This window comes from Hippopotamus amphibius, chromosome 1, assembly GCF_030028045.1.
Source record: "Hippopotamus amphibius kiboko isolate mHipAmp2 chromosome 1, mHipAmp2.hap2, whole genome shotgun sequence".
Lineage (NCBI taxonomy): Eukaryota > Metazoa > Chordata > Mammalia > Artiodactyla > Hippopotamidae > Hippopotamus > Hippopotamus amphibius.
The window spans coordinates 85428419-85451573 of NC_080186.1; the positions used below are offsets into that span (position 1 = coordinate 85428419).

Genomic DNA, 23155 nt, shown 5'->3' on the forward strand with positions numbered 1-23155 from the left:
GATCATGCTGGCTCTTCTGTTCCCAAGTCCTGTGTCTCAACAGTCCTTTCCATCTTAGAAAAAAAAGCTTCTCAATGATCTCAAATACTGCAATGGCATATAGCCTTATGGTGTAATAATTCTGAGGTACCAAACAGAATGATAATTCAAAATACTGGTGTCTGTCTATGATTAAGTAATAACCATTTTTGCAAATCAGGTGACTTCCAAGTTATCGCTTCAAAAAAACTGAAAGAGAAACTCATCAAATTGTTTATTTTTGGTGAAGATCAATAAGTAATGTTTAGCTTATAACATGAAAGGTGTTCAAAGATTTGAGCGAAACAACTATATTATAAAACTCTTTCCACTCTAATTTTAAAATTATTTAGATGAACAAGGATTTTCAATGCTCATGTCTAAAAAATAAAAGTAAGATAGAAGGATGCCAAACCCAGGCATTTTTAGGAATAACATGCATCAACAGATACAGAAACAAATTTTTTTAAAAAGCCATATTTTTCTCATTAAGAAATGCATTTCCAATAAAATTTACTTTCATGTTGAAAAACAATCAATATTTATAATACATTTATATTATATGATAAAGTATAAATTTTAAATTCTAACAATACAAAAGAAAAAAATGTATCATTTAAAGCCTTAACTCAGAAATTTAAAAAATATAAATGTTCAGTTGTACACATATACTTTATTAAAGACAAATTTCACAGGGGATCTGTAAAAGAAGTCCAAGCTTAAAAATATATGAAAATAGAATAAAATCTGGTGAAAAAGTCAATTAGAAATATTAATTCAAGGGAAAAAATTGTGTAAAACTTTCAATTATTATTTAGAGTTTGTTTATGTATTTTTAAATGAGAGATGTTGAGTATAAAATCACTGTGCTATTTAGACTCTATTAGGTTTATCTGAAAGAGTGATGTAGCAATTTTGTTTTAAGAATGAATATTTGCAGAACTTGGGAAATTCTGTCTTTTGCTATCAAGTAAATTTATAGCTAACATTTGTAAAGGTCAACCTAAAATAGGTGAAGCGTACATAGTATATAACTTTTTAAATGTGGGATATTTGTGAGCACAAAAATTTGCAGACCACTGACATAATGTGTATAGAATCCTTAGTACAGTTTCTGCACCAACATTTGTTCATTGAACTGAACTGAAGTGCTGGACTTTTTGCAAAAGCATAGCGAAGGAAGTTAAGCTGGCCTGACCAGATTCCTTTGTCTCCTCTATTCCAATCTTAGCTCTTCCTGTACCATCACTCCTGTGTCATCTTGGCAGTCTGCATCTTTAATGCATCAGATACTGCAAGGGCCTCTCAAGGATTACCATGCCCTACACCTAAGGACCTCTTGGAACTTATCAGGTATTCACATGATACAAAATTGTCTGGGCTGCACACCAGGACACTCCTCCATGCAAGAAGGCTGCAGGCAGCTCCCAGGGTTGCTGAGCATTATGGCAAACAGGCCATAAACATGACTTTGGAAGCCTCTCAGTGCATAGAGTAATCATGCGAACAGCAGGGATACTGTGCACTGAAATAGCTTATCTCCACAGCACTGGTTATCTCCTCCCTTTTACTGATAAAAGGATACCATTGCATGGGGATGACAGGAAAGAAGTAAGTGAAGAGAGAACAGGAGGCTACCAATGCTGTTGTCTTCCATATTTTAAAAGTCTGAGAAAATAACTAGGTTCATTGATATTTAAGTGCTTGTCCTGGGAGAAAACTGTTATTATCCAGTATGTTAGTATTTGCACAAAGTCAAAAAGGAAAACATAATATTTCACAATTGTGAGCTTAATTTTACCCTTGTCTACCTCTGAGACCTTCAAAGGATTACTAATATCCATAAAGTGTCTATAGTTGCACTCAGAATGGATTCTCTTTGCATAAATAATGGTTTGCGTTCAACATTTAATCTGGAATGGGGTGACATATTCTTTCTATTCTGAAACCTCAAATACTGTGTTCTATATTTTTTCTAGGAATTAATTCTGACCCTATTAAATACAATTTGTTTCAGATACTTAACTGTGGGCAGAGATTCTCCATTTATTTATAGAATACCATGATTCTCTAATTTTACCACGGATTAAAGATGTTTAAGTTATTTTTGAAATAAGTTATTCAAACCAAAATGCCCAGTGACACTAACTGTACTTCATTTACTGTTCAGTGCATCTTCTCAGGCCCTCCCAGACATATGTATCAGAAATTCAAGAGGAAGTCTCCTGAAATTTGTATTCTAATAAGTCCTACAGGTACTGGTACACGTTAAAGTTTGAGAACCATTGATCTCCTGGAGTCTCACCTTACCAACCGGACTTCCATAAGTAAAAACTGGCTACAGTTTAGAAGGTAAATAGAAATATTTCCTTTATCAACATACATGAATCCTAATATATAAAAGAATCATACATACAAATAAGTCCAACAATTAAGGGTTAATCTATTTTCTATTCTGTGATCAGGCATTTGCTTCTAGAAGGTTTCAAGATCTTTACCGAGAATCAATGACATTTTGATAGTTCTCTTGATGTTAGGAAGAAATGTGCTAGCTTTATAGTCAGAGTTTGCTGGAGAGTTTGGACCAACACTTAGGGATTTGAGCCAATGAATGGATAAAGATGGCGAAGAATCTCATTCTAGTCATGCCCTCTCTTCCTAATTTCCCTTTTCACTGTTTGGTCTTCTTCCGCTTTTCCTTAGGGAGCCAAGTGATTGATAGCCTAATCCAATGACTGTATTACAGCTGCCTCAACTAGGACTCTTTTCCTTATCATTAGCAGTTAGCCTATGGTTAAATTCACAGCTCACTGCTTGGTACAGCCCCTGAGATTTAAGGGTCTGGCCTTTAGAAAATATTTAACATAAAACTGAAATCTTGACACACTGAGAACTCAGTTCTCTGCAAGGCTTCTTTAATTAATCCAATGTACTGTACCATTGTTCCGTATGAGACTGTGACATGGTGAACTGTTTCTGAAGCTTACAGAGATGTGTAGCTCTAAATTAAACAGTCACTGACATGTACCTACACTGATTTTTTAGTACAGTAGATATGCATGAATCTGTGAATATTTAAATTCAAGCTCAAACAGTGACACAATACTCTCTAGTTTTATTTTCATAATAGAGCATTTTTTGATTAATTTCAAGCTTGAAATCATTTTTTATGAAAACACACACACACAGAGGAAAGAAATTTAATAATTCATTACCACTGCTGCAAAGGTAAGTTTTCTTAATATGCTTGTCAGAGTCCTTTAGTTTACAAAGTCTATCAAATATTTTCTTACGAGCTGGTAACAGACATTAATTTATTTTTCTAATTTTGAACAAAGAAAATATATATAATATCAAGATACCCAAGAATTTCTTGACTCAAAAAACAGTATTCGATTTTATCATTTATCTGCAGTTATTTTAAAATTCCTAAGGAAAGAATGTAGACCTTGATCTATGCTTTAAACCTTTGCCCTTGCTCCAGTCCGTCGATGAGCTGTAAGCATCTGTGAATATGGCAGCTGAGTCCCAGATGAAAAATTATGCATCTCATAAACTGCTATTCTGCTGAAATGTCAAGCCAAGGCAAGGCTGTACCTCAAACTCAGCACTTGGCATTTTCCTTCTGTCTGCTTTGTTGCCATGAAGCAAACATGAACAGTGAGGATTTGTGTAGGGCAGGTAGCAGGCGAGCTCACTGTCAAAAATCTATTATTAGGGCTCTGATCTCCTGCATAGACCAACTACAGCCAAACAGTGAGAAACTCTGGCTTCAGGAAAAGCGTTATAATGCAAAAGGGGATTCTTTGTCAATCCGTACATGAATGTATTCAAATAAGCATGATTTAAATGAGAATAGTTCTAATGGTGAGCTTCTCTCAACTAAACTGATAATTTATAATGAAAATTGTAATTCAGCATCTTTATTTGATATGCCTACTTTTGACTATTCTGCAAATATAGAACATATATTTATATAACGAGTTCTTTAAGAATTTGATCAGTTAAACTTGTGATAGTCTAAGAATGTTTTTACATGTGTGAATAACAACTAGAATTTTTTTGCATTATGTTGGTACATATAAAAAAAGAAAATAGATAAGTGAGTATAAAATGGAATGTTCTCCTTTTAATTATTCTTGTTGGCATGATTTATTACTGCTTTTTAAAAATTGTTTTAAATATCATCTCTATCAGGTTATTTTAGATATTTAAGTATTAAAATCTAAGCTCTTATTGATAAAGATGGTTACAACAGATAGCTGAATTTTTATGGCAGATCGTAGGTGTGTTTTTCTGAAAGGGTTTTATGCATCAGTAATCACGCGACTGACATAAAAAATCCAGCCCGTTAAAAACTACTTCCTATAAAAAATATCAGTGCTGCATTTTATGATATAATTGTACCATATAGTGTAAGAACTTAAAGCAATCTTACCAAAATATTCAGTTGCTTGCATGTGTGAAAATAGTTATTCAAAGCACAATGTAACTGAAGCTTCTGAGTTTCCAATCTAGTGTATGTTTTGTCACCTTCCCCATTTGACACAATAGTCACTAGTAAATACAACAAAATAAGTTTAAATTTATGATTAGAGCGCGTTATATTGGATTTGTATTTCTGTAATGTCAGTAGCTGAGTGCATGCTGCTAAGTCATCAGGTAGTCCCCACAACTCCTGAGTAACTATTTTAAAGATAAGCATAAAATCTGCCAGGTGGAGCCAATGCTTAAGATTCTTTTTTTAAGCTACTATTGATACATTGTTTCCCACAAGTTTTCTGAACTACACACTTTGTACTCTTTTCTAGCCTACATTGGCACTGAGTTGCTAGCAAATTTCCAATTTGCATCTACTTTTATTGGCAATTCCCATGTTGATTTTACAAAGAAAACACCTTTAGGCTTGTAACTGTAAGAGCTCAGTTAGTGTTCAGTGTCCAATAGTCCACACAGCTAGATTTCCAATCATACACCATTTATCTGTAGAAGGTAAGAGCATTTATGGAGTATGCCATTACCATGTGTTGAGAAATACACAACCATTTCTTAACCTCTGTAATATCCTTCACATGATTAGTAAAATCTGGGTTCCTGAAATAGAGCTCAAATCTTGAAGGCTGTCTTTAATGAATTATTAAGAAATCAGTATAAATTTTATAAGTATTAGTAGTGAATAATAATAGTGTTCTAATGTTTTAACTAAGTTGATATAGAATCAATAATTTCAAACATCTAAAGCTTGAAATTGAGAAAAGAATTTCCCTTTTTTTGATAAAATAAAATGAATTTAGCAAATAATTTAAGAGGAGTTAACTTTTCAACCTTGTAGAAAGTAAATTATATTGAGCCTAAAGTATCTATCATTATTTCATAGTGCCTTCTGCAGAAAAATTTCAGAACTTTTCCCTATATGTGGGTATGTATGTATATGTGTTTTCATGTAAAACAAACAAAACATGTATGGGACAACAGAATAACAGCAAACCTAAGGAAAACGCACATCCCCCATTAATAAAAACAGCCTTTTAAAATACAATAAGGAACAATAACAAAAACTCATTCAAATGAGTTTAGCTCATTGCTTGATTACTATTTCTCCTGATGCAGCTATAAATGAATAAAGGTTATCCTTGTGAAGCCAGTTGCAAGAAAGATGTATCTTTAGTTATGCCATGCAGGACTCATTTTTAACCATCGCTAAAAGAACCTTATCCAGGGAAGACTTCATGTGAAAATGTCACACCACAGCTGGATAACACCATTTATACTGGTGATAGTAATCCCTAAGTTAGGGGTGAGCTTAAGATACCGTTATTATTTGGGGTACAAGGTCAGGTAAGAGGTCAAGATTTGAAACTAAATCAATAATAAAAATAACCAAACTAAAACTAGGAAAAATAATGAATAATCCACTTGAGGGCTGAGTATATAAATAACGTTCCTGATGAGATTAGTGATTTTCCCAACCAAATAAATAAAGGCAAGGAATTTTCTCTCCTCCTCCTCCTCAAACAAACAAACAAGCAATAATGTACTCAACTGTGTAGTGAGACATGAACTAATTGCTCTTTGATGTTAAGAAAGTGTTCTGCATGGATTCTAGAAAAAAGAAAGTAACAACTTATAGTAGCAGGTCTCTACTGTCCAAAGAAAGGCAGAGAATATTGATTCTTTAAAGTCAATGATTTAGACAGAAGTACTTGTATGGCAGAGAGCTTAATTAGTCATCCTAGTTTCATGAACATATTCCTTATGAATACACTTTTGATACTGTTCTCACTATGAAATCACCTTTAATAGACTCATACTGTTATCATGAATCTTGCCAGGTAGTTCTCCTACAATTAAAATTTAGGTTTATAAATCATTTTACTATGAATTTGGTTTATATGTTTAACCACCTTCCCCACTCCAATTACCTACAGATGAGCTGGTAAATGTAGTTTCTAAAATAACAAAGCTGAGGATGAGACCTTGGAATGAAGTGCTAACTCTCCTTCTTGATATAAATTTTAAACTTCAACAAGTAGAAGTTATCTCACTTAATGACTCCTATAGGCATAATGACATCTATTATTTAACAAAGAGACCTCTCTCTAAAACAGCAGCCTCCCAACATTTTTGAAGTTAACCACAATAAAAAATTCATTTTACATCATGACCTAGTGCAGAAATATATATATGTGAGCATTACATGTGTAACTAAAAAAGTGTTTATCCCAACTGTGTGCAAAGCATTCTGACACTTTTTCTATTCTATTTCATCAAAAAAAAATTGATCACAGTTCATTAAGCTTAATTCCATAATACACTCATGAATTGGGAACCAAAATTTGAGAAACATTGCTTTAGAATACTCTAGAATCCAGACTAATCATATTTGAGATAATTAAACTGACATTCCTTAGCTGAGGTTCTGTTTTTGAAGCTAGTCACTGCCCCTTATCAGCTAATGTGTTTTAAAAGAAGGACATTACTAAAATGTGACCGTTGTTCTATAGTACGTGCGCTACTCCAGTTCCTCACCATTTCCCCACTGGGATAAAACAGAACCTTCATTTCAAATAGCAGGAATCTTACTCTGAGAAAAAAAAATTAAAAAAAAAAAAAAGACTGATAAAGAGCTAGAAAGTATCGAAAGAGAAAAATATCCTTCCCTGGCAATGAAAAGTGTGTATTGTACTTCAGGTGGCTATCCAAAATTGAACTCTTTTTAGCTTTCACTTAAAAAAAAAAATCTATGATTCAAGCAGGTCTTCTACAAGTAGACATTCCAGTGTTCTGAGAGAACACTTGGGTAAGTATTAGCACTGTGCTGTGGGAATGTTGTTTTGTTCTGTTTTGTTTTTCGAATTTTGTAAAAATACCTGGCATATTTTGTGTGGTTTTCTAAGTTGACGCAGCATAATTGATAAGACTTGGAATAGTATTTAGCCATTTTGGTATTTTCATCACTCCTAAAATTTGAAGCCATTATTATTTAACACATTTTTGCTAGACTAGGTTTTGCTATAACTCTTTCTGAAGGTACTTTGTTAGAGAACTTAATTCTGTCCTAAAATATATTATCATTGCCTATTTAAATTGCTTTTCAGATTATATTACCTTTAAATTAAAGCAAACATTGCTTCAAAGGAGAAAAACTATTAAATTTGTCAATATGGAAAGAGCCTATTTTCAAAACAAATTGTTTACTGTGAAGGGACTTAATGTAGAACCTATTAGAAATGAGGTGCAAACCCTTAAAAATGTTAGGGATATTTTGTTGTTTAAAATGAAAGTTTTACCCAGGCTTGGCTGAGTTTATAGCCCAAGTGAATATTTATAGATGAATTTATAAATCTTAGAAATAGAGTTTTATGGAAATGTTAACGGGCCCTGAGGTACAGCTGAACTTGTTTGCAGGTACTGCTATAATTTCCAGTGTGTTTATGCTTAAAAGACTGCAACACAAAAGACTTTTTCTAATGCTGTAATTCCATCGTTTTATTAGACTGAGTTATAGTATGTGAGAATATTCAGAAACTGCAGCTTAAATGAGAAAACGTGAATGGTGTTACTTATATAAAATACTACTGCAATAGTTCTTTTATTAATTTTTAATGTTCAGCACCCTCTGTGACCTCCTTTATTCTCTTGCTGTCAACATGGCAGGCTGGAAAAATTGAAATGGGCTGACAGAAAACACAGTGCATGTTACAGCCCAACTCTGGAATCTCTTGGCTCTCTTTCTGAGACACGTGCTAACTTGCTCTACGTTATTCTGCATTACAATAATATTTAAGGCCCTGTTTGATAGCTCCTGATGAAAGGGAGTTCTGTCTGGACGCTGAGCAGGTGCTCCTCGTCAGCCTTCCTCTTTCTGATATTGTGGGAATGGCATTCAATTAAAAGCAGAATATACTCTTTTTTTTAAAAAAATAATTGCTTATAGACACAACTTCACGCTCTCAAAACATAATACCTCAGCATGGAGAGAGCTTTATTTGTGTCTGTGCAGCCGCTTCCAAAGCACATGTTGGTCTGATTCAGCAATGCTTTTCTCAAACAGTGGGACACTGCTATGTCATGTATATTTACCACTGTCTCTATCACCAAGGAGACTAATCCCCATACCAGTACAGTCAAGAACCTCACAGCATTGTCTTTGCAAGACCAAGTTCACGTTGTCACAGCAACAGAGTGCACAGGGCAAAGACACTGAACGGGACTTTGGGATTAAAACTTCTCTTTCTGTTTCAAATGCAAGTGTTTTGTGATGAGAAAAAGTGTGCAAAGGTATGAGGTCTGCAAGTCTCTTGTCAGCTGAAGCTATAAATGTAATGTTTTAATGGTTTATTTCACAGTTGTGAAAGTAAAATGTTTGAAGAAGGTAGATTTCAAACTTCTAGGAGGAGGGGACACTAACCCAGACTATGAAAAAAGATATTAAAATCAGGGTGCCCGTATTCTTCTTTTAGAAGGTCTTGTTGTCAGCCTTTACTAATTAGTGATGAGACAACCGTGACAATGAGAACTTCTGACTAACGTACAGACTGCAAGAGAATATCATTTGTGTGAAATCCCATGTTGGTATTCTCTCCTCCAGTCTGCTATCAGTCACTTGACCATTCTGCTCCATCTGTCATAACTATGAGGAGTTTTGACCAGCAGGGAGTTACAAGAATTTGGGATCATAAAAGGCACAATATTCTTGTTTGTAACATGATCTCTTGATTTTTCACCAAACTCCAAGGAAGCAAAAATGCATGGAGAGGGTAACACCTACCAGACACTCCTCCATACGTAGTCTGCTTCCCAATGCCCACTGCTGGCCAGGGTGTGCCATCAGCTTTTAATCCCATGAGACCTGAAACGGTGTTGGTGGCTGTAACACCGTCTGCGCCACCTATGAAAAACACAACCTTTATCTACAGTTCTAAAAGGGACAGTGGTTAAAACCCATTCAAATCCACACAACCCAGGAAAACACCCTGTACAGTCTCTTGAGAATAGTTCCTCCCCTCAGAGGTATTCACTAATTTCATTCCTATAATTATGCTTAAAATGCTAGACATAAAAAGTTTTTAATTACCACCAGTTTATTTTTCCAATTATCATACAGATTTGTGGATGCCAAATGTTTTGTATTCAGTGTTATTTTCCAGGTAATTTACAATATCTTTACACGTCAGGATGCAGTGTCCATTGGATAGCACACAAGCATATATGATTTGTAAAATCATGCATTGACTGTATGATTTATGTATTCAAGATATTTGCTGAGCATGCATTTAAGGCAGTCCCATCAAATACAAAGGGAACTCATACGAAATTTCACCTGTGGAAGCAGCTATCTTTTTTAAAAAATTCATTAAAGGTTCAAGTCTATTGCTGGACTGTTACATTATGACGTCATTTATTTTGGAGTGGTTTGCTGTGATCGTGGCTTCGTTTCATAATTCTTTGTGTGTAAGACAGGTGTTTATTAGGAAAAATGATACATATGCTTGTATTCCCGGGCCAAAGTTTGGGGTACACTTACTAGCTTGAGTATAGGTATGGATCTATTACATTTATGAGGTCAAGCGCTCAATGTAATACTTTTCTTAAAGTTTATATTTGTGGATACACTTCAGCGTGGCTACAAAACTTAGGCCCATACTTACATAACGAGGGAATGGATAGGAGTCAGGTTCTTACCTTCCTTTGCAGCTCTGGCGATGCTTACGATATCAGTGACATTTGGGGTCAACTTGGCAAAAAAAGGAATCTGAACAGCTTGCCTAACCCAGCGACAGATGTTCCGCACCAGCTCTGGATCCTGTTCAAATAGGTCAGTTAAATATAGAACACAATTAAAGAATTGTGATCAAAATGTGTACTGGAACAACAGCAAAGCTGGAGACGTGCAAGACAAATCCAACCTGACAATAAGCAACATGATATATTTCTCAAATTCCTCCTCAGTATTACACCTAGACTCATTAGGGAACTAAGGTTAACACACTTCAAGTGAACTGCAAATTCATCACATAAAGGTTAAATTCCTCAAAGGAGCCTTTGGAAAATAAAATTACAAAGAACCAAATGGAAGAAAGTGTTTCCCACTTCTAGTTAAATAATATCAGAAATAAAACATAAACTTCTGGTGGTAAGTTCGGAAACATTACATAATTTCTAAAGACCTCACTAGTTTAAGCCTAAAAAAAAATATTTGAATAGCTGACTCCCAGGTGAATGATATGAACTCTGAAGCCTATTGTTTTCATTTTGTTAAAGTGTATTCAAAAGAAAATATGTGACTTTCTAATCAATCTAATTATGGTATGTCATATATGCTAATATGGGATAATTCAGCCTTAGGTTATACACTAGCTGATCAGTAACTTTAGCTTACTTTTGCAAATGTTACCAAGATCTGTGCAGCACTTTTCAACATTTATCTACTTGAAAGAATTGATCAAAATGACAAAAATGAAACAAAATATCAAATGCTCATTTTTAAAAGCAAGGAATAGACGTTTTTCCTGCGCCTGTTTCTTGTGATTTTTCTGGCTTCTATTTTCTCATGGGACAAGTATCATTTTGAGGGCAATCACCTATCCTTTCCAATGAAGATAACTTAGCAGTAGTAATGTTCTTTGATTTCAACACATACAATAGTCCTTTTTTCCATTACTTTTAGTGCAAAATTTATTCTGACAGGTACTGATAATGTGCTTTGATAAATTACATTAAAATATGCAACAGCAATTCATTATTGAGCTTGGTAATATTATCCTAGGAAGTTAAAATGCTTTTTTCTGAATAAAAGATCCACCCAGAAAAATACAGACATATATTTAAACTATGAAACAGTAGGCAAGTATTTCATTTGTAATTAATATTTTTATACGTAAGAAAGTTGCTCTTTGCATTTTAACCTTTTGAATTCTTTTAAGATGAGATTTCTAATGTTATAACCTTTAGAAAGAACCTTTTCACTTAGGTTTAATGTATCTTGATCAGTCATCTTGTATGACTAGAAGTTACAGGTTTGTGCGCGAAGACACTGCAATGAGGTAATTTCTGTTGATTGCTATTGTCGCTGTTCGGCAAAACTAATAATTTTAAAAAGAAATCTTTAACTTGGCTTGTTCTCCTTTCAGAATAGTAATTTCTTCATTAAACATAAATATTAAAAAAGCACTATATGGAATGCTCTACAGGGCATACTGTGCATTATGAATAGTAAAATCTGGAGACTTAGCTGTGCAAATTCTAACTCATGAAAATGGAGATCTGCCCCTGCCCATGCAATGTTCATGAAATATTTATAACCACTGCATTGGCATTACGAAGGCAGTTGCATCTTTGTGGCTTTCATTTTTAAGTTACGAATTTCCATGGGACTTAGCCTAGAAATGACAGCAACTCTAGATGATGTGAATTGCATGTCCTTTGTGAAAGCACTCTTTAAGGTAGAATTTGCCAATAATTTAAAGATCACCTGAATTGCATAATACATGGCAGGTAGCCTGATAAGAATGAAGTAAAACAAGTTTAAAATATTATCCGGTTCCAATACAGTAAACACTAATAATCTGATACAGGTTTCTAAGTGGCTTTCAATACTACTGACCAGCATGTCTTTACAATTTCCTTTGAACATCTGTCACACTTTTTTTCTGTTTATTCTCACTAGTTGAATACTTTAAATGAACGCCTTTTATCCATTGTTTAACAATTTGAAATTTGTTCAAAGCTTTTCAGTTGTTTTTTTTTTTAAAATATGGTCCATGGGCTACCTTTATTTACTTGAATCATCTGCTGGTATTTTGAGATACCATAGTTTAACCCTCCTATATTTCTATGATAAGGCTTTTGATATTCAGATATAGTTTACCTGTCTTCATACTCAGGTAAGCCAGCTGTTCGATAATCCTCACACCCAGCTGAAACCCAATTTGATTACCTGAGCATTTTAAAAGCAACTTCTAGCCAACATTATTGTAAAAATTAATGACTGTTCTGTTGCAAAGTTTTGTTTGACAGGCATAATAGGGAATATTCTAATATAACTGGAAATGTGGTGAAGCTAATAACATGAAAAAATGTACACTTCAGGGAAACTATTCACACACTCCTAGTTTCCTCACTTTTTTTTAAATTTTGCTTTTTTCAAATTTATCACTAGTTTATTGGAGCTGGGTTTTTATTTTATTTTTTAATATTTGTTGATGTGGACCATTTTTAAAGACTTTATTGAACTTGTTACAATATCGCTTCTGTTTTATGTTTTGGTTTTTTTGGCCCTGAGGTATGTGGGATCTTAGCTCCCTGACCAGGAATCGAACCCGCAACCCCTGCATTGGAAGGCAAAGCCTTAACCACTGGACATCCCGGGAAGTTCCTCCTCACACTTTTGATATGAATGACCAAGATCTAAAAGCAATTAAGAGTGCTTCTGCATCTTGACCTTTTCATTTGCTAGTGATAGCATCAGGTGGCATTGCCCTTCCTAACAAGCCAATGTTTACAATCTTATTGAAAGGAATAAATTTTGGATGATTTCTAATTCTCCCTCCAAAAAGTCTTCAGGGTAGGAAACACACAAAGGTATTAGATCTCTCAGAGGCTTTAACATTATCCATACCAACAAAAAGTAAATAAAAGAAGACAATTCTGGACTGCTTTTCTATTTCTAGGCATATAACATTGCAGGCACTCAAAAAAATTTGTGTCAATGAAAGAAGAATAAATGAAAACTTGGCAGATTTTCAATTGATTTTTTTATGTATCCATCAATTTATAGATTATGTCTGGGTTTAAGAAAAACACAAATATATTTTATGATAGATACTGTCTAAAAAAGATGAAATTCATAAAGACTTCTTTACAAAGCAGGAAAAAATCTGAAGAAAAATGGTAGATAAGCTTGGAAAAAAGAAGAGCTTAACAAGTCTTTTAAAATGTCTAGTCCACAAAAAACCCACCTGTACCAAGTTTTTAATTGGCTCTTCCTACAGATATTCGTAATTCCTATCCATGATCATAATTTGTAATCTCTCCCATAGCAACTGCACGTGTGCACGTGTGTGTGTGTGTGTACTACTTTAATACCTGTTCACCCTTTTGTTATTTACGTGATCACCAAAGAAAGCTGTGAGGCAGCAGAATGGGTTTTCCTGTAATGGAGGTATGCGATATTACAACCAGGAAAGCAGTAAAGCCCTTAAGGGAATGAGTGACAGGACTGGGGAGCATGTGGTGGTCTTGAGGGTACTACATGATATAAAGGCACCAGATCAAGCTTATGGGGTGCTAAGAACAGGATAAAAGCAAACTAGAGATAAATGTGGCTTCATTGACAATTTTAATGAGGAGCAGCCTTGTGTCTGCCTTCAATTAATACACTCTGGAACAGATTCCTGTGAAAACCAAACAACAACAAAAGCAAAAAACAGAAAATGTAGTTCTGAGTACATTGTTTGTTGCTGAAATTTCCATTGTCCAAAACTGGCTGTTTTTAAAAGCTTAATTTTCTATGTGGGCCACAAGATAATTTTTAATTCTAGTAACTAGTATGTCTCTAGTTACACATTAAGGGGCTTCTATAAATGATGCACCCTGTTGCTTTTGAGGACTCTTAGATGATCTCTCCATTGTAAGACAGGTATTTCCACCAATTACCAAGGGCATCAGATCTCATTGATTTCATGCCCTGTACAAAGGAATAAGCACTAGAGAATGAGACTGTGAGAAGTTCTTGATAGGCTAAATTACAGGTGAAATTTTTTACTTTAAGAAACATTTTTCTCCAATTTCCCTGGTAATTTTCACCCTGTACAATTCTTTTCAAAATGGCTTTCTTAGAAGGTGGCATTTCAATGAATCCGCTGAAAAATTTTACCAGTTATGAAATGTTTTCCGCTAAGGAACTCCTAAGTCTTAATTCACATGACATGCCAGGAGCTAGCATTTTTATTATGTCCACTTTTCTGATAGAAAGAACTGGGGCCCAGAAGATCAATCTGAGTACCTATTTCACCTTCTTAATTTTCTTTCCCATTATCATGTCCTAAACCATCATCTTCTTTAGCAAAATTGCCCCCTAAAGTAAAATGCAGCCGTCAATTGTAAACTAGAACTACAAAGGCTTCTACTTCATTTATACCTGTAAGACTAGATGTAGCTTCAGAGTAACAGGCAGAGTGATATATTTATCCTTCTATGTTAATAAAGTAAGAAAGAAAGAGTTAACTACTCTAGGTAGAATTATTAGTAAATGCAAAGACTAGGCATCAGAATGGGGATGTTTCAGATTAATTTATATTTTAGCATGTGTCCTTCTTGTTTTCCTGACTTAAGAATTCTAACAATGGCACAGTCACCTTGGAAAATCATTTGGCAGTTTCTTATAAAGGTAAATGTGCACTTCCCAATCCACACAGCAATTCTACTCTGAGTTATATATCCAAGAGACATGAAAACATATGCCCACACAAAGACTTTTACCAAAAGTTCAAAGCAACTTTTTCAAAATAGCTCCAAATTGGAAACAACTCATATATCCATTAATATGTGAGTGAAGTAACATGTCTACACAACTGAATACTATTCAGCAATTTAAAAAAGGAAAAAAAAAAACCGAAACTACTGAATCATGCAACAACTTGGACTTAATCAAGAAAACATTATTCTCAGTTAAAGAAGTCCACAAAAGAATACATGCTGTATGATTACATTTATATGAAGTTTCACAAAGGAAAAACTATGCTGATAGAAAGCAGAGCATTGGTTGCTGTGACTGGGGTTTGGGGATGGGAGAGAGATTAAGTGAGAAAGGGCATAAGGAAATTTTTTAGGGTAATGGAAATGTTCTGTATCTTGATCATGATGGTATTTACATGATTGTAGGCATCTGTCAACACATATCAAATTCTCCACTTCATTGTGTTTTTTCTGTTAAGTAAATTATACCACCACAAATTTCATTTAAAATTGTAAAATAGTTCCAATGGTGTTCAAATATAAATAGAAAAATTAAAGCCAGTGGCACTCTAGGCAATGCAGGTTCTATCCTTTAAACAAATATTTACTGACCACAAGGCACTGCAATTGGCCTACACTGGAGACAGAGATGAGTGGGACAAGGAAGGCAGTGTCTACTAGGAAGTACAACCCAGGCACATAAATAACATGTATGAACAGGAGATGTTCATTGGCCTGACTACTGAGCAGGTACTTCTCCAACTTTATTGCCATGGTTAGTTGAGGCAGTGGATTTCTAGTTGGGAAGATAGGATCAAGACAAACTGTGGAAATCTGAATCTGCTTCCATTGGGACAAATTGTAGTGGGGAAGATTTGAAATCTGAACAATTTTCAGAGCTGACTTCCATCATTACATTGCCACTTGGGAGTAAAGAAGTGAACTAGTGGACCAGAGGACACTTCAAAATCCTCTACATTAAAACATTTTTGAAAATGGCTTATTCTTTTCAGCATGCTTTCCACAGAGCTCCCCCCCAAATACCCTGATCTTTCCTTATATGTGGAGTATGGTTATTATTGTCCATCATGCAAAAAAGAGAGTTTTCCATAGTTTTATAATGAGGTTACTCAGCGTAACCTGAAAATTTTTCCTATATGGAGAAATAGGCTATGCACATGCTTTGCTGATACCATTGGTAGGGGTTCAAAATTGTAGACCAGCTGAGTCAAACTGAAACTCAGCAGGCTTCCCAATCACTGCTCAGAACACACTAAAAAGGCTTCAGTGGGTAATGAAGTGCCAGCAGTCACTTGCACTACTGTGAATGGATTCATTTTAGATAAGGGCAAGTGAGTATTTAAGTGTATAATAGGGAGTTTTTATTTTTTGCAGACTTTAGGCAGCTTGTCATTTGTTTTCTTAATGCAAAGCATTAGTGTAAACAGTGTAACAACTGATATTTCATACATCTCTTGGTCTATTCACTTAGCCTATGTTTATGAGTGCTAGAGTTAGAAAACAACCAGAAGCACAAAACCTTTATAATCCCATATTGGTGTGAATGATTAACCGACACAGGGAGGAGGCTAGTGTAAAACAGCCTTCTGCCCTGGAGCACTCATGATTCAGATACATTTAGGATGAAGAGAGTCTAGGGAAGTCATGCTTCTGTCCCGGGAACTTTATGAAATCCAAGCAAGAAGGAATTACTGCTGAGGCAATTTTAAATAACGTAGCAGAGAAAACCTCAATCCCTTGGCAATGAATGGTTTCAGCTAAGGGGAACTCATCCATAACAAGTTGGTACAGTTCCTTAAGGGATTTCTTCCTACTGCTGCTGTAAGAGCTAGAAAGAAATATCTAGGCCTTTGTTTGTTTTGCCAGCTCAGTAGACTGATTTCCCTCTTTGAGATGAAAAGGATTTGGACATAACTAAAAATGCGGTGACTTTATTGAAAAGTCTATGTGAAAATGTGGGATGGGGAAGATATTAAACATGACCTTTTGCAAGTGTGATATTTACAAATTCTTGATAGATAATTCATGGATGCTAGATTTTACCCCAAATTTTGACCAGTCTGAACCTAATCTATATCAATTTATTTATTTACACTGGTGGTTTACAAGAGTACACACCATAACGTGTGTGTGTGTATGTGAGTAGGCACGTGTGTGTAAAAAGAGGATACTCTATTTTAAAGTCTGTCAGGTGTCAAGGAAAGGAACCATGGTGAGGCTACCCCCACTCCCCCATTACTGACAGCTTATTACAAGTATATATGGGGAAGTAAGAAGGTAAGTGAGATGTTTTTGGCAAAGGAAGAGATGGTCTTCTCGGGTCTGAGATGCCTCTCATTCATCTTGCGGGACACACAGCAGCTCTGGTGACCGACCAGTGCAATCAGTGACAAAGAGCAGCTTTTCCTTTCTTGCTTTTCCTTTAAGAGTTGGTGTCTATTGCTTTTAGGATTAGAAACTCTGTTGTATTAATGAATCTGCTCTTACTTTTCAATATCACCTTTTCCATTTCTACTTCTACCCACTTTCTCTTTTTCTTATATTGCCTTTTTGGTTCTCCAATTCAATTTTTCTACAATCTACCATAGAATCTATATATTTCAAAACCAAACCCACAGAGAAGATCCTCAGATACAAGCAGAATAGGTTTTTTTTTTTTTTTTTTGGCGTCTTTCCTATTTCACACCCTTCTCATTTATTTTGTTAAAATCCCACAGTATGAAGTATTCATGGGACACAGAAACTATCCCCACTATGGAACCTACCGAAGAGAGAATTTTCTCTCTTTATTCTCTTGCAACCAAGAAACAATTACATGATTCTAGGCATGGACAACTGATGCTCCAGCCAAATTTTCAACCTCACAATCAGAAAAGTGGCTGAAGTTTCTTTGTGGTAGTGTGTGGTGCGATGTCTCCAGACAGTATCCAACAACAGCAGTAGTGGCAGATATCAGCACTGGTAGAGGCTGTGTGCTATCAAGACAATTCTTCCTGCCCATTTTCTGGATCCATTTGATTTCTGCCCCTTCTCTAAGCCTGTTGTTCCTGCCTTCCCTGATTCTCTAAGACATCTTGTACCCTGTCAACAAATCTCCTTTTCACTTCTGACAGCCTGAATCAGTTTCTGTTGCTTGCAGTTAAGAGAGCTAAATGATAGTCATTTAGCCAGTACCCAATACAGAGTGACCTTATTGCCTGAGCTATGGCACAACACTCCCTGATGGGCTGCTGATCTCTTTATCCTTAGTCTACAGGTGGTCACTTTTTGCTTAGGATACCATATCTGGTCCAATAAACTGTGGTCAAAGTATTCAGGACACATGCTTTTGTGACAGCTTGTATACAAGATATTGCTTTTGGTCACTTTCCTTTAGAAAGGAGCTTTGGGTGTGGCAGGTCCTTAGCTACATGGATTGTATAGTAAAAAATAAATACATAGCAATTTTTATTTAGCGCCTAATAATTAAATTAACCTGAAACTTTCCATGAAATTTGAAAATTACAAAAAAAAAAGGTATTAATTTGTCCTCAAATACAATCAAATTAGAATCACTTAGGGCACTAAAAATTGGTCAAAGTCAATGGAATATGTAAATCACCTTTGGGGTTACTCTATGTCATTATTTTCCTATAAATCATTTAGCATTTGAATATGTCATAATAAGCAAGATGACATATAATTCAAGAGACGCTTGCAGGAAGAAGTAATACATATCACCCAGGTACAGGAAAGCTTGATTTGAAATCTATAAAGAGTAGCTATGATTTCTTAAAAGACGGATATGTAAACAGAGAATGATAATATAGCCCATAAGAAAAAATATCTTGAGGCACTGAAATTAAATTAAAATGTGATCTCCCTTTCACTCTGAATACCTGCATGATTACCAATTTGACAAATAACATTGAACTAAATCTTTTTCTGGTGATTGGTGCTCATAATTACCTTGCTTTTGTTTCTAGGTGCTGTGTTTATGGATAAAATATGAATTCTCTTAAAGCAAACAATCAAAAACAGACCTTTAGAAGATATAACCCCTTAGAAGAGCTGAGTAGTCAATAGACCTGGGCCTGACACTAGTGGAAACTTATGTTACTACATGTTATCATGGGAGCAACTGTTGAGGGAGATAGAACTGGATTTTTCAGTTGATGCAAAATAGGCAAGAGCCCAACCACAATCAAACAATCAGCCTTTAGCCCCCACCCAACCACCAAGAGTATGTATGGGCTTCCATATCTCACTACTAGATGGATCTCCCCTCAGCACATGTACAGTTTGGTTCTTCCACAATGTTTAATTTAAGCCAATGTCATTCATAATAGGATTGTCCTGAACCTTATATACCACAGAGATCCCTAGTGAGAGGTAAAATGATAACGCTATTATACTGTGGCCACAGTCATTTCTAAATAATTAAGAAATAGACAATAACCTATACTATACATATAAACCATGAGATGCACTCAAAATCGGTCACTACATAATTTTAGAACAGTCATATTAGTCCACTATGTTTAACTACCAGACCAGAATTTATTAATATGCTTCCTCCATCCATAATATACTTACCCATTCATATCACACACATTAGCTCCAACCCTTGAGAGAATTAGTTTCCTCATTTATCTTTCCTTAGGATTTTATATATACTCATATTTGTAATGCTCAATAGAAATGTATTAAATAGATGAATGAATGAATATTACTTGTTATGTAACTGGATAATGTGATAAAAAATACTTTAAAATGTCAATAGGGTTATACATTTCCAAAGGCACATTAGTTAGAAAAAAGGAGGACTACATACTATTGAGTGAAAAAAAAAAAGACAAACTACATTAAATATAGGCATGCTTTTATAAAGCATCCTTATGTAATATTTTGCTAATTATCTGTCATATATTTACTTTTACACAATTAAATTTCCTTAAAATTTGCCAAAATTTTACTGTGATTATGTTGCAATCAATCATTATAGAAAAGCAGTATTATTTTTTAAATTCTTAGATTAATTTTATTGTATCAGTTCTTGATAACCAAGAGGCTTTTTAGCTTATGTTTTTGTTTTACTTCACATTTAATTGAAGCTAACAATTTGTTTAAAACGTGATAAATTAAAGAAAATGTTTCCCAAGTTGAGTTAGAGACAATTTTTAAACATTACTTCCTAGATTTTTGGGCAATTTGGTAGGATGTACTTAATAGCCTAAAACAGCTATTAAAGGATAAGAGAAAAGAAGAATAGTCGTAAATCTGACTTTTGTTAAAATTGCATGAATAGGAATAAGCATTAGCAAAAATATGTTTTAGGATATGGAATTGCTACCAATTTGAAGCATGCATAAATTCATTTTTTATGGTTATGTCATTAACTTTGAATTATCCATATTTTAGTGGTAAAAGCCACTTATAAGCAAATTCAAAAGCAAGTATATTTCTCTTTGGGATGTAATCATAGTTACAAATGTACACTTTTAACTTTATTTCCAGTAGAGTGATGCTTGATGAGCATTTTGCTGGTTACTAACGGGTAAGGGTAAAAAATATCTTTGAGTCACCATGCATGAATGGGACACTAAATAAAATATTACTCTACATTAAAACCAATACACTATAGATTATCTTATATCATATTTGTGAATTTGATAAATATTAAATATTAACATATTAAAATTTATAAAATAATACACATCTTTTATTTCTATGGTATTTCCCATAACTTTGCAATACCAAAAATACAGTATGTGTTTCAAGAACACTTGACAATGTATTTAGACTTTCCAAAAATTTCAAATCCAAGCTTTAATATAAATTTTATTATTAGTTATACATATAAAATCTTATACAGAGAACATTTTATATATTTTTCTCTTTTCTTAATAGGAAATGGACAAATGGACAACTGTTTAAATATTAAATACCCTACAATGCAACCTGCTTTTATAGCCTGAAAATCAATACTGATTTTTGTGGCTATAAAAGAAATCAGAGTGAGTCCCATGTCAACAGGTGAGTTAGCAGCAGGTCTAAAGAAATTGTAAAGACGATCAGTCTATTTTCTCTTTTATTATTTTCTTGTCGTTTATTGTCACTGTTGTTGCTTAATGAAGATGTGAACTTGTATAACTAAAATCTGCACCACAGTAAACAATAAGGCATCATCAGCCATATATAACTTATTTGCGTACTATGGGCTGTATGTTGTGCAACCAGTCCGTAATGATCTTTTCCTTATTTGGTGATACTCACTCATTCATTCATTCAACAAATATTTATTCAACTACTATCTTAGTTGCTGGGGGTAAACAGATGAAGCAAATAAGACAATGTTATAGTTTTCATGGAGTCTTCATTCAAGTGGGAAACACAATAAGGAAAAAAGAAATAAGTATGTAATACAATTTCCAGCAGGTAACAGAAAATTTACAGCAGGGTAAGAAGATAAGGGGAGAAAAAGTAACCAGGCTGTGGGTATGGTAAACTGAAGATGGGTTGCTTGGGTTAAGCCTGAGGAAGTTACATATAAATGTATGTATATTCTTTGACCAACACAAATAATCACTTTACTTTTACAGGAGCTTAAAATTATTTTAATTTCACTTAGTTAACTTTTTTCTTTGTTCCTAGATTTTGAGTTGTTTTAATAAAGGACCATATATATACACTTTTTTCATCATGCAATATCACCCGTAGAGGCAAGCATAATACTGATATATAATAGGCGCAATAGATGTACTAATCATTGACTACTCATCACTTTAGATAAAACTTTATTAGAATGAAATATGACTTCAAAGCAAGCACTATGTTGATATGTTTTATATGATCACTACCTGTTTCTATTACCTAGTTTTATGTATAACACAATAACAGGAAACTGAGGTGCAGATATTAGCTGGTAGAAAGTTTGCAAAAGTTAGACTAATTCTTCGCCAAGTGATTCACTTACACTAACCTTATTGTATAATTCAAATTTCCTGCAAAACTATATACTGCTATATTTGATATGAGATCCCTCACCAGCAGTTAAAACTGCAAATGTTCACACTCATGTTCAAATGGGTTATGGCTAGGTAGTGAGATTTAAGGAGGAAAGGAAGAAAGGTAGGAAAGAAGGAAGGCACGCAGGCAGGCAGGCAGGCAGGCTAAAGAAGACTAGACCTAAGAAACTGAATTAACTCCTTCAAAGCATCATGGCATTTGGTTTTTGTTACAAATAAATGATAGTGCCATGTATTTAGAGTGGTTTAAGAATGATGGGTATTCTTACTTTTTCAGACATAGATATAGAATAGTATAAGATTAATTGAATGTCTGCTTTTATTAAGAAAATAACTTTAAATTCTACTTAAAGTTACGTAATGCTTATGCTAGAGCAGGAGTTCAGAGAAATACAACTGCATAGTACTAAGGGAATATTCTTGGTACTATCTATCTATTATCTAGGAACTTTTACATTAGAAGAAAGAACGCCTTATTTCTCTCAGCTCAAGTTTTATATTTCCAGGTCCTTTTTATTCCATCCGAGATGCTATTGAGATAATTACTGTTAATTATCTTCTGATTGTGAACACTGAGAACACACTTGGTGTTGCTGGGCCTTGATACACCCCTCCTGCCTTGCTGTGCTATCTGGAGCTCTGAGGTCTGAGCTGCTTCCTTAAAATGATGACACACCCTGTCTGTATATGAGGTCTTTGAGCCAGTTCTCCTGTTTCTGTTTTACAACATACACACACACACACTCACACACACTCACACACACACATATATTTAGCACATATATTAATGGTGGTGGTAACATGAAAGTAGGACTAGGACTAACACACTATAGGCAAATTTTTAAAGTAGGAATTCTGTCACTGAAGGCCTGACCATTTTGTTTGATTCTCTCTCTTAAAGGCATCTCCATCTGCTCCAAGCCAAGTACTCTGCCTTCATGCTTGAGCATGAGTACAATTCAGGATAGTCCTCAACAAATGATAGCGGTGCTGTGATGTACGACAGGGACTAAACATTTACCATTTATTGGGTCCTGGCATACTCTAAGCAGTAATATAAATCGCAAGCTCTGGTGACAAAAACTGTAAATGAGAAGTCAATAAATAAATTTCTTATTATTATTATTGATGGACACTAAAAAAGCACAAAA

The 23155-nt window shown here is 34.5% G+C and overlaps 1 protein-coding gene across 3 annotated transcripts in view; it reads right to left on the minus strand.

Moving 5' to 3' along the window:
* Positions 1-23155, minus strand: part of DPYD (dihydropyrimidine dehydrogenase) — an 807016-nt gene that overhangs the window by 211498 nt on the left and 572363 nt on the right. For all 3 annotated transcript variants that reach the window (XM_057718457.1, XM_057718467.1, XM_057718475.1), the window contains exons 17-18: positions 10204-10324; positions 9290-9409 (exon numbers count right to left, since the gene is read on the minus strand). In XM_057718457.1, coding sequence (XP_057574440.1) covers positions 9290-9409; positions 10204-10324 — 241 coding nt within the window. The remainder of the gene's footprint in view (positions 1-9289; positions 9410-10203; positions 10325-23155) is intronic.